The sequence below is a fragment of the Carcharhinus amblyrhynchos genome, chromosome 12, assembly GCF_965287045.1.
Source record: "Carcharhinus amblyrhynchos chromosome 12, sCarAmb.v2.hapA, whole genome shotgun sequence".
In the NCBI taxonomy this organism is placed as follows: Eukaryota; Metazoa; Chordata; class Chondrichthyes; order Carcharhiniformes; family Carcharhinidae; genus Carcharhinus; species Carcharhinus amblyrhynchos.
Window position 1 is genome coordinate 779,060 of NC_137335.1, and position 15,097 is coordinate 794,156.

General features: G+C 41.0%; 1 protein-coding gene across 1 annotated transcript in view; it reads left to right on the plus strand.

Moving 5' to 3' along the window:
• The first annotated feature begins 4,505 nt into the window (after window positions 1-4,505).
• commd1 (copper metabolism (Murr1) domain containing 1) overlaps window positions 4,506-15,097 on the plus strand; it is a 77,079-nt gene continuing 66,487 nt past the window's right edge. The window contains exon 1 of the mRNA XM_080199946.1: window positions 4,506-4,694. Within this exon, the coding sequence (XP_080056072.1) occupies window positions 4,524-4,694 (171 nt within the window). The 5' untranslated portion in view covers window positions 4,506-4,523. The remainder of the gene's footprint in view (window positions 4,695-15,097) is intronic.

Below are 15,097 nucleotides of genomic sequence, written 5' to 3' on the forward strand. Positions count from 1 at the left end.
CATGGTGTTATATGGACTGGGGGGGAAGTGGGGGGAGGATGCAGGTAAGATGCTTTTCCAGAGAGTCAGTGCAGACTTGATGACCCCTTTCTGCACAGTAGGGATTCTATGAAGAGCACCGGTTATGCTTTCTGTCTGTGGGTTATGTGGAACATTTCTTTTCAGTCCTTGTCAGGCCCCTTTCATAACTCTTTTACATTTATGACTATGTTGGAGCTACTTCCTGCTGTCACCTTGAACTGGAAAAAAAATCATCAATTTTGCTTCCATGATTGCAGGCTATCTTGGATTGGGTGTTGTACAATGAGAAAGGATTAGTTGGCAATCTAGTTGTGAGCGAATCCTTGGCAACAAGTGGCCATAATATGGCAGAATTCTTTGTCAAGGTGGATAGTGATGTAGGTGATTCTGACGCCAGGGTCCTGAATCTCAATATAGATAAGTATGATGGTATGAGGCATGGTGGCACAGTGGTTAGCACTGCTGCCTCACAGCGCCAGGATCCTGGGTTCGATTCCCAGCTTGGGTCACAGTCTGTATGGAGTTTGCAATTCTCCCCATGTCTGTGTGAGTTTCCTCTGGGTACTCTGGTTTCCTCTCACAGTCCAAAGACGTTCAGAATATGTGGATTCGCCATGCTAAATTGCCCCTTAATGTCATGGGGACTAGCTAGGGTAAATGCATAGTGGTTTTGGGGATAGAACCTGGGTGGGATTGTGGTCAGTGCAGACTTGTTGGGCTGAATGGCCTCCTTTTGTACTGTGGGATTCTATGAATTGGCCATGATGGACTGGGAAACATTACTGAAAGGAAAGACAGTGGACAGGCAATGGCAGGCATTGAAAGAAGGTGAACTCCAGAAGTTGTTTATTCCTGTTTGGTGCAAGAATGGGAAGGGAATTGTGGCCAAACCATGGCTTACAAGGGAAGTTAGAGGTAGCATCAGATTCAAGGAACAAGCATACAAATTGACAAGAAAAAGCAATAGGCCTGAGGATTGGGAGCAGTTTAAAATTCAGCAAAGGAGGACCAAGGGATTGATTGAGAAGGGAAAAATAAATACGAAAATAAGCTAGCGGGGAACATAAAAGCTGACTGTAAAAGTTCCTATAGATATGTGAAGAGAAAAAGATTGACAAAAATGAACGTAGGCCCCCTACTGTCAGAAACAGGAGAATTCATGACGGGGAATAAAGAAGTGGCTGAGAAATTAAATTTTACTTTGTTTCAGTCTTCAAAAAAGAAAACATGAATAATGTCCCACAAGTGCTGAGAGAAACATGTTTTAATGTGGAGCTGAAGGAAATCAGCATTAATAGAGAAATGGCTCTGGGGAAATTGTTGGGATTAAAGGTGGATAAATCCCCAGGTCCTGATAATCTTCATCCCAGAATATTTAAGGAAGTGGCCCTGGAAATAGTAGATCCATCGGTGGTTATTTCAGGCTCATGACTTTTAATCAGTCTGATGAAGAATCACGGACCTGAGAAGTTAATTCTGTTTATCTCCAGCAATGCTGCTTGACCTGGCAAATCTTTCCGATGATTTCAGTTTTTACTTCAGATTTCCAGCACCTGCTGTGTTTTATTTTAGTGTTTATTAAGTGATGTGTGCTTTTCCATAACTTCATTGATATACAATCCCAATTGGTTTGTGGGGTCATTGTTCTATTCATTTCTTAATTCACCAATGCCTGTTTTCCATTAATTTGATTTAAGTATATGAAGGTGTAGCTGTAATTGTTCTAAAGGAGCAATCTGGAAACAGAGTCCTTGGAAGGTGAAAATATGGCAGGCAATGCCCTGGAAAGTTGTAGATAACTTATAACAAACCCTTTCTTATTGTAAGGGAGTTGTTATTGGTTAAAGGACATTATTAGCTGTCGGCATTGTTTATATTGTAACTTGCTGGTTTATTGTTGTGAGTTGTTTGCAATCTTAGAAGGCTGCTTGTGGATAACTCGCAATGCATACTAGCTACTTGTTACTGTGCTATGTGGTTTGTGCTATTGTATTTAAAATGGCATATTTATTGTTGATACTATTATATTGGGTGTTATCTTTATAATTTATTATTGTGAAATAGCATTTTGGAAGTGCAATGTATTTCTGTATTTGTAAATTGTCTGGTAAATAAAAAGCGAGGAACAAACTGGAGACCATGAGTTTAAATCTGATCATGATGACTTGTGGGCTGAATTAAATCAATCTAGTAATTTGTGAACTAGTTCAAGAAAAATGACCTCTAAAGCACCTAGGTTGTTATAAGAAGCTAACCAGTTCATTAATGTGTTTCAAGAAAGAAAATTTCTCACTTTTATCTGGTCTGGAACGCAAATGAACACAATTATTCATTTGGGCATTGTGCTGATTGCCTTTTTAAGGGCAACACAGCAGAGTAAGGGTCACATGGCCTGCGTGCCCACTGGGCACTCAGAGTAGGAAATCACACCAGGAGGGAGGTCTTTTTGGGCAAGTGACATCTGTAGGGAGATAGCTGCAGCCAATGGGTTGCTGAACAATTCTTATTCATAAATTCTTTTGTGTTCATTAATGAAGTCTGAAAAGGTGCATCTTTAAGCATGCAGCTTCAACATTAATCGATTATTGTAATTTCCATTATTCCATTGATCCTTTGTGTGCTACTTGTTCCATTAATACATTGGTGTTCTTCCTGTGACATGAACTTATTATGAATGCATTGGGATCAGCTCCTGTAGCAGTATATCGATTCTCTGCTACCTACAGTTCTGTTGGCTAATTGCTGCCCATTGCTTCAATCATTTATTGATTTGTGAGTCTGTGAGCTGGTCTGTGAATTGATGTGTGCCATCTGCTCCATTAAGTTTTAATTCAAAGCTATATTAATTGTTTAATTTGTTGCTTGGTCGCCCACATTCTACCATCTGCTAACTTTCATTCTCCTATTGCTGACCTACGCTGGCTCCTGGTTAAGCAGTATGTTGATTTTAAAATTCTAATCCTCATTTTCAAATTCCTCTATGGCCTCATCCATCCCTATGTATGCGATTTTCTCCAGACCTAATGCCCTCTGAGATACCTGCATGTGTTTAATTCTCAAGGCATTTCCATTTATAGTTGCTGCACTATTGGTGGCCAGGTCTTAGTTGCTTGGGCTGGAAGCTCTGATTCCCTCTCTTGCATCTATACCTTACTTTCATTTTTTAGGACTGTTCTTAACATCTATCTCTTTGATCAAACTTTTGGGCATCTGACTGAATATTGCTATACATAGCCTGGTTTCATATTTTGTTTTATAACGCTCCTGTGAAGTACAATGAGAAGTACAACAATAAATCAAATCAAATAGATATTTTATTATATTAAAGGCACTGTACAAATGTAACTTGTTGTTTGTGTTCCTTTCTCTGTGACCGTTTTGCTTCAATGGTGGCTGATGTTATATATATTAAACTCAATTCATCAGGGCTTGCTCAGGTGTGTTGCAATGTTTATTAGTGACCTTGGTCATTGGCGGTTTATAGAGATGCATAGGGGTTTGTTCTCATTTCTGTGGATTGTGACCCTCTGTTTTGAATCTCAAAGAAGTCAATTAACACATTATTTTAATTTAAATAGCGAGTTTATTCTGTTAATTTTAAAATTCCTGTATGATGCCACTCATCATGCCTGTGCTCACTATCCAATTATTCTCATGCCTTTGCACTTCCCTGTATTCTTTTCCTTTAAGTATCTGTCCCATTCCCTGTTGAATGGTAACCATTGATTCTGCTTCCACTTCCATTTTAGACACTGAATTCCAGATTAACTTGCTGCAAAATAAAACAGTAAAATGAAATTTACAGCATTACCAAGGGAGGTCAACTTATTGATATGTAAAAGGCTGGTCAGATTTTATTTAAAAATGATATTCGTATTGATTTAAACGTATAAGATGATGAATGGGATGGATAGGATAGAGGTGGAGAGACTCTTCCCGCTCAGAAAGGATAGCAGGACTAGGGGGCACAGCCTCAAGATAAGGCGGTTTAGAACGGAGTTGAGGAGGAACTTCTTCACTCAAAGGGTGGTGAATCTCTGGAATTCTCTGCCCGTTGAAGTGGTGGAGGCTGCCTCGCTAAATATTTTTAAGACGCGGGTTGATGGGTTTTTGATAAGAGAGGGGATTAAGGGTTATGGGGAGAGGGCGGGAATGTGGAACTGAGCCACGACAGATCAGCCATGATCTTATTGAATGGTGGGGCAGGCTCGAAGGGCTGGATGGCCTACTCCTGCTCCTATTTCTTATGTTCTTATTTCTTATTCAGAAAAAGGGGTTACCAGGAATAGGAACATGTTTTGCGAAATGTTTTACTGATTTTAGTGTAGAATGTTAATCCCAGACAGTCAGTGTGTTTTTGCTGTTGAGTTTTAAGGAAGTCGCTGCAGTTCCAACTGTGTACCAGATGGGGCGCTGCAGGCGGCCACACAGCACATGAGCAGCAGCAGGGGTGAAAGGTCGGCCGGAGGTCAGTGCGGGTCAGTCTGTGATGTCAGAGCATCATGGCGGAGCAGAGCTCCAAGTCTCTCAGCGGTTTGTTGGGCGGCCTGGCTCAGATCGGATATTACCAGAGCTCGGGCATCACCGAGCAAATGCTCAAGGACGAGCTCTACCCTGAGCTGCCACAACAAGACTTTAAAATTCAGCTGGAGAAAATGGGCGGCATCCTGCGGGTAGGTGCAGGCTCTTCACTGCGCAGCCGCTCCCAGTCAGTCCCTCTGTCTGATGGGAATGCCTCACAAATGGGAGTTCAAATAGTGTCAAAAATACAACTGAAACCTGGCCCTCAGAAACTACGAGAAAGGCGAAGTAAAGCAGGGAAGAACTTGTAAAGGTCCAAAGGATCTTAAATGCCAGGAGATATACATGATTTGATTTGTTTTATTATCACATGTATTTGTATACATGTGAAAAGTATTGTTTCTTGTGCTATACGGACAAAACATACCGTTCATACAGTACATAGAGGAAAAGAAGAGAGGGTGCAGAATATAGGTAGTTATAGATAGGGTGAAGAGAAAGATCTGCTTAATATATGGATAAAAGCAAATTACTGTGGATACTGGAATCTGAAACCAAAAGAGAAAATGCTGGAAAATTTCAGCAGGTCTGGTAGCATCTGTAAGCAAAGAAAAGAGCTGACGTTTGAGTCCCATTTGGACTTAATGTCAGCTTGTTTCTCTTCTTATAGATGCTGCCAGACTTGCTGAGATTTTCCAGCATTTTCTCTTGTAGTTGCTTAATATATGGATTGGATTAACTTGGATGGCACAGTGGCTGCTTCACAGTGCCAGGGTCCTGGGTTTGATTCCTGACTTGGGTTACCGTCTATGTGGAGTTTGCACATTCTCCCCATGTCTTTGTGGGTTTCCTCCAGGTGCTATGGTTTCCCCCCGCAGTCTAAAAATGTGCTGATTAGGTGGATTGGCCTTGGATAGAGCCTGGATAAGACACTCTGTTGGAGAGTAATTTCAGGCTCGACAGACTGAATGGCCTGTTTCTGCACTGTAGGATTCTATGATTAAGAAAAAAGGTTTGTGGCAGACACAAAGCTTAAAACAGTGGAAGCCTTTGAGGAGAATAGAAAGTGTGGCGGGGGGGTACTTAAACAAAGAAATTAGGAGAGTGAAAAGGGAGCATGAGAAAACATTGGGCAAAAAAAAGGAAAATCCCAAGAAGTTTTATAAGCAAGACAGTAACTAGGGCAGGAATAGAGCCTATGAGAGACCAAAGTGGCAAACTCTGTTTTGAGCTGAAAGATGTAGGTGAGGTTTTGAATGAGTATTTTGCATCTGTGTTCACTGTGGCAAAGGATGATGTAGATATACTAAGCAGGGAGGGGGATTATATAATTTAACAAATTAGCGTTGAGACAGATACTTTTTAAAGGATGTGAGGCAATCTGCCTCCATCGCCCTCCCAGACAGCGCATTCCAGACCGTCACCACCCTCTGGCTAATGTCCCTTTGTGACTGACCCAGCAACTAAGGGGAACAGCTGCTCCTTATCCACCTTGTCCATGTCTCTCATCATCTTATACACCTCGATCTAGTTGCCCCTCAGTCTTTTCTGCTTCAACAAAAACAACCCAAGCCTATCCAACCTCTCTTCACAACTTAACTGTTCCATCTTGGGCAGCATCCTGGTAAATCTCCTCTGCACCCCTTCCAGTGCAACCACAACCTTCCGACAACGTGGCAACCAGAACTGCATCTAGTATTGTAACTGTAGCCTCACCAAAAGTTCGATACATCTCCAACGTGACTTCACTGCTTTTGCAATCTATGCCTCGATTGATAAAGGCAAGTTTTCATTCGCCTTTTCTCACCACCCTGCCAACATGCCCTTCTGCTTTCAGAGATCTGTGGATAAACGCGTCAAGGTCCCTTTGTTCCACAGAAGTTCCTACTGTCCTACCATTCATTGAATACTTTCTTGTCAAATTACTCCTTCCAAGGTGTATCACCTCATACTTTTCAGGGTTAAATTTTATCTGCCACTTATCTGCCCATTTGATCATTCTGTCTATATCTTCTTGTAGCTCAAGACCCTCCCTCTCTGTTAACCACCCATCCAATCTTTGTGTCATCCGCAAACTTGTCATCAATGCCATTTATATAAATTGTGAATAATAGGGGGTCCAATACAAATTTCCATGGTATGCCACTGGACACTGGCTTCCAGTCACTAAAGCAGCCTCTGTCATCACCCTCTGTCTCTTGCAACTGAGCCAATTTTGAATCCACTTTATCAAATTATCCTCTTTCCCAAGTGAATTTACCTTCTTTACAAGTCTCCCTGGTGGGACCTGAAAAGCCTGGTACTAAATCCCTTGAGCAATTGGTGAAAGCCCTCAAAGAACATTATTCATCTAAGCCACTGATTATTGTGGAACAGTTACGATTTCATCAAATAAATCAATTAGAGGATAAGAATATTTCATAGTTTGTAGCTACCTTGAAGCATCTTGTAGAATATTGAATTTGGTGAATCATAGGATGACACTCTTCAAGATTGTTTGGTTTGTGGTTAAGAAATGAGGCAATCCAGCAATGCTTGCTTACTGAACGCACTTTGCACTTAAAAATAGCTTTTGATATTACAGGCTTAATGGAACTTGCAACTCCAGAGGCTTCACTGTTGGAAACAAGCATGAGAATCCATTGGGTGGGCACCACCCAGAGGAAGCCTGCTGAACAACAGGCATGTTATCAATGCAAAATAACAAACCATTCATTGGCTGAGTGCTGGAGCAAGGGTAGCAAATGCAAGAATTGTGCCAAAGTTGGCCACATTGTTAAAACTTGTTGGAGAAGACCAGGGTCCCCTGGAAAGAATGTTCAGAGAAAGAACCTGGGTGCATTTAAAAATAATAAGACCAATTCAGTGAGAAGAATTTATAACAGAGCTGATGAACAATTGTGAAGTCTAGGAGAGGAGCTAAGGTTTAACGTGTTGTCTATGAGTCACGCACGCTCTGGGTAGTTCCTATTGTCGAGTAGGCAACCTGTCAAAATGGAAATTGACACAAGTGCTGCCATATCTTTAATTCCCAAGACAACATATCGACACAACTTAAAGCATCTTCCTTTAAAGCCAGTATACAGAAGAAGTTGTGCTATTGAAAGGTTACATCATCATCAAGGTAGAGTTGAGTGGACAAACAGCAGAATTGCCTCTCTATATTGTCTGAGGAAATTTCTTGGCACTCTTGGCTTGAGAAGATCAATCTTGATTGGAGTGCTGTAAACAGATTAGATCTGTCTTTGCATCGACCACAGCACATCCTGGCAGATGTGAACATATTCAAAGACATGCTTGGCTCAATGGAAGGAGTTCAAATGAAACTTAAAATCGAGCAAATAGCCAACCTAAAAGTCTCAAGGCAAGAGTGGTGCCAAATGGAATTTGTCCCAAGGTCAAATCGGAGTTAGTGTTTTTTTTTGACACTGGTGTACAAGAGACTGGATTGCACCTAGTCCTAAACTAGGGAATGGTGTGCAGTTCATATTTGTGGTGATACCATCAATCTGGTGTTATATGTAGATCAGTACCCACTTCCACTGATTGAGGATTTCTTTGCAGGTCTATCAGGTGGGCAGAAATTTAGCAAGATTGACCTATCACTGACGTATTTGCAAATGAAGGTTGCAGCTGAGTTGTAACCTTTGCTTACCATTGTTACATACACAGCCCTTTCCCTTGACAAAAAATGCCTTTTGGAAAAACATCGGTGCCTGCTTTATTTAATCGGTCAATGGACCAAATTCTTAGTGAGTTTATCTGGTGTACAAGGTTATCTTGACAATATTCTGATTACTGGTGCAAGTGAACAAGAACATTTGAAGAATCTAAAAGCAATGCTGAAACATCTTTAAGTACACAGTCTTTGTGTCAAAAAAAAGTGACTTTTCCATACATTGACACAATACTTGAGTCACGTTATTGATAACAATAGACTATGTAAAGCACTAAAGATGGTAGGTTCCACATCCAATGAATGTAATGCAATTAATATTTTTTAGGTCTGGTCAACCACTATGGCAAATTTGTTTCAAATTTAGCTACCTTGTTGAAGTTACTGCATTATCTGTTGTACATTTAACAGTCTTGGCATTGAACATCTGAATGTGAAAAAGCATACAAGACACCTGAGGATGCTTTGCAGAAGTCCAAAGTATTGACTCATTTTAATCCCAAATATCATTGCAATTTACTTTTCAAGCTTCAGTCTATGAAATCGGGACAGTTGTTTCACATGTTTTACCTTTGGGTGACCAATAGCATTTCATAAGAACATAAGAACATAAGAACATAAGAAATAGGAGCAGGAGTAGGCCATCTGGCCCTTCGAGCCTGCCCCGCCATTCAATAAGATCATGGCTGATCTGTCGTGGCTCAGTTCCACTTTCCCGCCCTCTCCCCATAACCCTTAATCCCCTCTCTTATCAAAAACCCATCAACCCGCTTCTTAAAAATATTTAGCGAGGCAGCCTCCACCACTTCAACGGGCAGAGAATTCCAGAGATTCACCACCCTTTGAGTGAAGAAGTTCCTCCTCAACTCCGTTCTGAACCGCCCCCCCTTTATCTTGAGGCTGTGCCCCCTAGTCCTACTGTCTTTTTTGAGCGGGAAGAGTCTTTCCACCTCTATCCTATCCATCCCATTCATCATCTTATACGTCTCAATGAGATCTCCCCTCATTCTTCTAAACTCTAACGAGTACAAGCCTAGTTTATTCAGCCTCTCCTCATAGCTCAACCCCCTCAACTCCGGTATCAGCCTAGTAAACCTCCTCTGCACTCCCTCCAAGGCCAAAATATCCTTCACGTTCACTAACTAGAGTTGAATCTAACTATGCTCAATTGAAGAAATAAGCATTGAATTTACTTTTTGGATTCCTAAAGTTCCATCAGTACCTGTGTAGTTATGATTTCATCACATTGTCAGATCATTGACCATCAACCATTTCTGGGCTGTATTAAAATATGCCTTCACTCACTGCTAGTAAATTGCGCCAATGGTCCCTCATTTTGTAAGCACATTCGTACTACATAATGTATCAATGACAGTCAGAGAATGTGGATTCATTATCACGTTTGCCTTTGCCAACTGGTCATGTATTACCAAATGTTCCCAACATTTTTTCTTTTTCCCCAAATAGACAATGTACCTGTGATATCCAGAAACATACCAGGAATTATTCCATGGATGGGAAAGGTGATAGGTATGGTGTTGAAGGGGAGCATAGATGGAACGCATCCTTATCTAAAATCATATATGTCAAGAAAGCTTGAGTTGACAGTCCAAGATGGATGCTTGTTGTGGGGATCATTCTGCTTAACTTATAACACAAATTGTTGGACAAATTGCATGAAGAGCATCCTGAGGTACTCCAGATGAAGGAACTTACTCAAAGTTACTTTTGATGGCCAGATCTTGATCCCCGGATAGAGAAAAAAAGACTGGACAGAGCCAGTCATGTGCTTGTGTAAGAAATTTGCCACAGTTGTCACCCTTACACTCGTGGAAATGGCCTGAGGTTCCATGGCAATGCTTACCTATTGATGCCACTGGTCCATTTGAGGGTTACATGTTCTTGATGTGTACTAAGTAGCCAGTAGTTGTCATGATGAAATCCAACACCAGTGAACTAACCATAGAGGAACTTGATGAGATCTTTGCAATAGTTGGTAAGCCAGACAGATTATCAGTGGTTCACAGTTTGCTTCACAAGATTTTGAAGATTTCCTCTGAGTGGTATTCAATATATCAAATTATAGAATGATTCAAATCAATGCCGTAAGATTTGTACAATCTTTAAAACACTCAACAAATGCCTCTCAAAACCAAGGATCATTAAGACCAAGGACATTTGGATAGCTACAGAATCCTATAAAACATCCTACAGAAATACTAGAGAGTTCACCCGCATTGTTACTCATGCAGATGAAGCTGAGAACAATGTTTGATCTTTTAATCCCCCAAAAAACACCAGTGATAGTAGCAAAGCCAACAGTCACAAATTGTCTAATGACAAGTGAGCACTAAACAAAGTTTGTGTTGGCACATAGCTATTGTGAGTGAAAAGTAGATACCTGCAGTTGTCTTAGTTGGAGTTGGTCCTATACACGATTAAAACTGAGGATGAACTGGTTTGGAGATGCTGTGTTGATTAGTTGTTAGCTTCATGCATTGTTTTGTCAATCACTGGATGAACCTTCATCTCTAGATTCTGATGTTGGGCCTGTTACTACAGATGGATCAATTGAGCCGAAAGAATTGATGATTCTAATGCTGCTGCTAGTTCACCTATTGTGAGTAATACTGAGACTCCTTCAAGGGAAGGACAATTGAAAGCAGTTCCTGAGAATACCCCTAGAATCAGACATGGCCATACTCCTAAACAATGTCTATAACCACTGAGAAATTGACATCCTGTTGATTGTGTTGTGTATATAGTCGTGTTGCATAGCCTAGTGTATATAAAATACTTTTGCTTATGTATAAACCACTTGGTAATTTGTCGTTGTGGCCATGAAGTAAAGAGGGAAGGATGTGATATATTTGGGATACTGTGTTGTGACATGGTGCCGTTTAAGAAAATGATCACAGTCATCCTGTGACATCAGGTCTCCGAGAGACTTGCAGGTGGTCTAGATCTTAACTCTATACCGTGAACATCTCAACTGTAAACCAGTCTGCTGCTTCAACCCTCACGTGGCACTTCTGTGTCACTTATTGTTTCACCTCACAGCATCAATGCTCCATAACAGGAAGTAGAAAACTTGAATGAAGAATTGAAATGTTTAAATGATAAATTTGTTGAAGAAAACGCAACAAAGATAGATCTTCACTGAAAACTCTGAATTCAGAAGTCTTTCTTAATTGTTGTGAAAAATGTTTTGAAGAGGAAAATGAATTGCTGATGAATGAAAAGAATTGTCTGCAGAATTAAAATGCAAAACTGATGAACTGTTGGAACTTCATAGAGTCATAGAGGTTTACAACATGGAAACAGGCCCTTCGGCCCAACTTGTCCATGCCGCCCTTATTTTTTTTTAAAACCCCTAAACTAATCCCATTTGGCCCATATCCCTCTATACCCACTGTACTCATGTAACTATCTAAATGCTTTTTAAAACATAAAATTGTACCCACCTCTACTACTACCTCCTGGCAGCTTGTTCTAGATACTCATCACCCTATGTGTGAAAAAATTGCCCCTCTGGACACTTTTATATCTCTCTCCTCTCACCTTAAATCTATGTCCTCTAGTTTTAGACTCCCCTACCTTTGGGAAAAGATATTGACTATCTACCTTATCTATGTCCCTCATTACTTTATAGACCTCTATAAGGTCACCCCTCAGCCTTCCACACTCCAGAGAAAAAGTCCCAGTATATTCAGCCTCTCCTTATAACTCAATCTATCAAGTTCCGGTAGCATCCTAGTAAATCCTTTCTGCACTCTTTCTAGTTTAATAATATCCTTTCTATAATAAGGTGACCAGAATTGCAGTATTTTAAGTGTGGTCGTATCAATGTCTTGTATAACTTCAACAAGATGTCCCAACTCCTGTATTCAATGTTCTGTCCGATGAAACCAAACATTTCGAATGCCCTCTTCACCACTCTGTCCACCTGTGACTCCACTTTCAAGGAGCTATGAACATGTACCCCAGAACTCTTTGTTCTGTAACTCTCCCCAGCGCCATACCATTAACTGAGTAAGTCCTGCCCTGGTTCAGTCTACCAAAATGCATTACTTCGCATTTGTCTAAATTAAACTCCCATCTGCCATTTGTCAGCCCACGGGCCCAATTGATCAAGATCCTGCTGCAATTGGGGATAACCTTCCTCACTGTCCACCATGCCACCAGTCTTGGTGTCATCTGCAAACTTACTCACCATGCCCCCTATATTCAGATCCAAATCATTAATATAAATGACAAATAACAGTGGGCCCAGCACTGATCCCTGAGGCAAGCTGCTGGTCACAGGCCTCCAGTTTGAAAAACAACGCTCTACAAACACCCTCTGGCTTCTGTCAAGAAGCCAATTTTGTATCCATTTAGATACCTCACCCTAGATCACTTTATGCAACAACCTACCATGTGGCACCTTTACAAAGGCCTTGCTAAAGTTATTGTGAAAAGAACAAACTTGCCTTGAACTTTTGATGTGTGTTATGGAAGGGAATATCCAGGCTTTAAAAGCAGGTAAGGAAATGTTTAACAAGCAGATTGGGGATCTAATGAGTGAGTTGGAAACGTCTAATGAGCAGTCAGTGACTGTAGAAGAAAGATTCCGAAATGAACTGTTTGCCACATGAAAGTATTCTTCAAACTTTTCCTGGGACCCCCTTTTGCCAACTGGCTGACCATTGGAACTCATGCCACGTTCATCTATGTTCAGTGTGGCAGGTGAGCTTGCTTGGTCCTCACTATCTCCGTCCAATTAGATTCACAGGATGAGAGGGTAATGTGCATATCGGGTGCAGAGTTCAGTCGGTTGCTTTTGTGCAGTCTTCACCTTTGTGCTACTGGACTTGATGGTTTGAGTTATAAGGAGAGGCGGGATATACTATAAAGTATTCTTTAACTTTATAATATATGTGTAATTGTGAAACAAAATGAAAAGGTTATCTGTATTGCATGTAATAAACTATTTGTTGGAAGTTTATGATAAAAACTTCTTATAAAGAAATATGAAAGTCATTGTAAGGAAACCTTCGTTGTAGCTTCCAAAGGGGAATTGTTATGAAAGTCAAACTTGCTGCAAATGAGAGTGGAAGTCAGGAACCTCAAGGCCCGACAGCTCTTCAAGTTTTTGTCCACTTACAGATGGGAAGTGAGTAATACGTGGGGAAATTGGCATGTGTCTGTTCATTTGGCCCAGTGTATCTGCGCTAGAAAGAGAAACATTGTTAAAAGCTGGGTCAGGTGATTAATGGTAGTGTGCCATTGAGGAGGAGTCCCAGGTAGGAGGCAGAACAAGAGGCAGGAGGAGGCCCTGAAGGGGAGAAGTCACACAGGAGGAATCCTAAGGAGGTGACAAGGACAAGAAGAGGTTACAATTCAGTTAAAAAGAGAGTAGCTGAGAAAAAAGAGAATGCAAATAGGAAAACGGCAGACTTCACATGGTGAACTGGTGTTTTGCAAGTTGGTGGACACATTTGGACAAATGTGAGATAATGCATTTTGGAAGGTTTAATAAAGATAGGAAATGTACAGCAAATGGCTGAACCCAGAAGAGTAATGGTAGAGTGATTTGAGCGTACAGGTATACAGGTCACCGAAAGTGGCAATGCAGGTGGAGAAGGTAGTCAAGAAGGCATACAGCATGCTTGCTTTTATCAGCCAGGGCATTAAGTTCAAAAATTGGCAAATCATGTTGCAGCTTCATGAAACCTTAGGCCGCACTTGGAATATAGTGTTCAATTCTGGTCTACCAAAAGGATGTGGAGGCTTTGGAGAGGGTACAGAAAAGATTTACCAGGATGTTGCCTGGCATGGAGAGCACTAGTTATGAGGAGAGGTTGGAGAAACTTGATTTGTTCTCACTGGAGCGACGGAGGTTGATGGGCGACCTGATAGATGTTTATAAGCTTATGAGGCGCATGGACAGAGTGGATATTCAGAAGCTTTTTCCCTGGGTGGAAGAGTCAATTACTAGGGGGCATAGGTTTAAGGTGCGAGGGGCAAGGTTTAAAGGAGATGTACAAGGCAAGTTTTTACACAGTGGGTGGTGGGTGCCTGGAACTCACTGCTGGGGGAGGTAGTGGAAACAGATACAATAGTGAGTTTTAGGGAGCGTCTTGACAAATACATGAATAGGTTGGAAATAGAGGGATATGTTTCCTGGAAGAGTTGGGGATTTTAGTTCAGTCGGGTAGCATGGTCGGTGCAGGATTGCAGGGCTGAAGGATCTGTTCCTGTGCTGTAATTTTCTTTGTTCTTTTGTTCCTTGTTTGGTGCATGGATGCAGAATCTTGGGATGAAATTGAGCCCTGTGTGGTGTGCTGTCTTGATGTCTTGAGTTGAATTAACTTTTGAGAGAATTGCAAGGCAAGATCTTTGAAGGTGAAGATTGAAATTCCTTATGAGACTTGTTGACTGTGTCCCTGATGTCTGGGTGGCTTGTTGAGAAAACCATCAATTCTGTCTTGGTTGTATTTATAATTTATTGTGTTGTGTGATGGGCTTGACCACAGTTGGCTTATTAATTCACATATACCTCATACTTGAATGTTGAAGTGCAAGATAGATGTTATAAATTATTTTTATCTGTCTAACTTGTATAATAAAGTTTATTTTTGTTTGTTTGTGAATTTTGGAAGCGTAGAAAGTAGAAGCATGAGTAGGCCGTTTGGCCCTTCGATCCTGTTTCACCATTGAGCTTAATCATGACTAATTATCAAATTCAATATCCTGATTCCCCACCCCGACCCCAAAATCTCTTCTCACACTTCTAAACTCCAGTGAATATAACCCTAACTAACTTGGTCTCTCCTCTTACGACAGATCTGCCATTCCATGAATCAGCCTGGTAATCCTTTGCTGTACTCCCTCTAC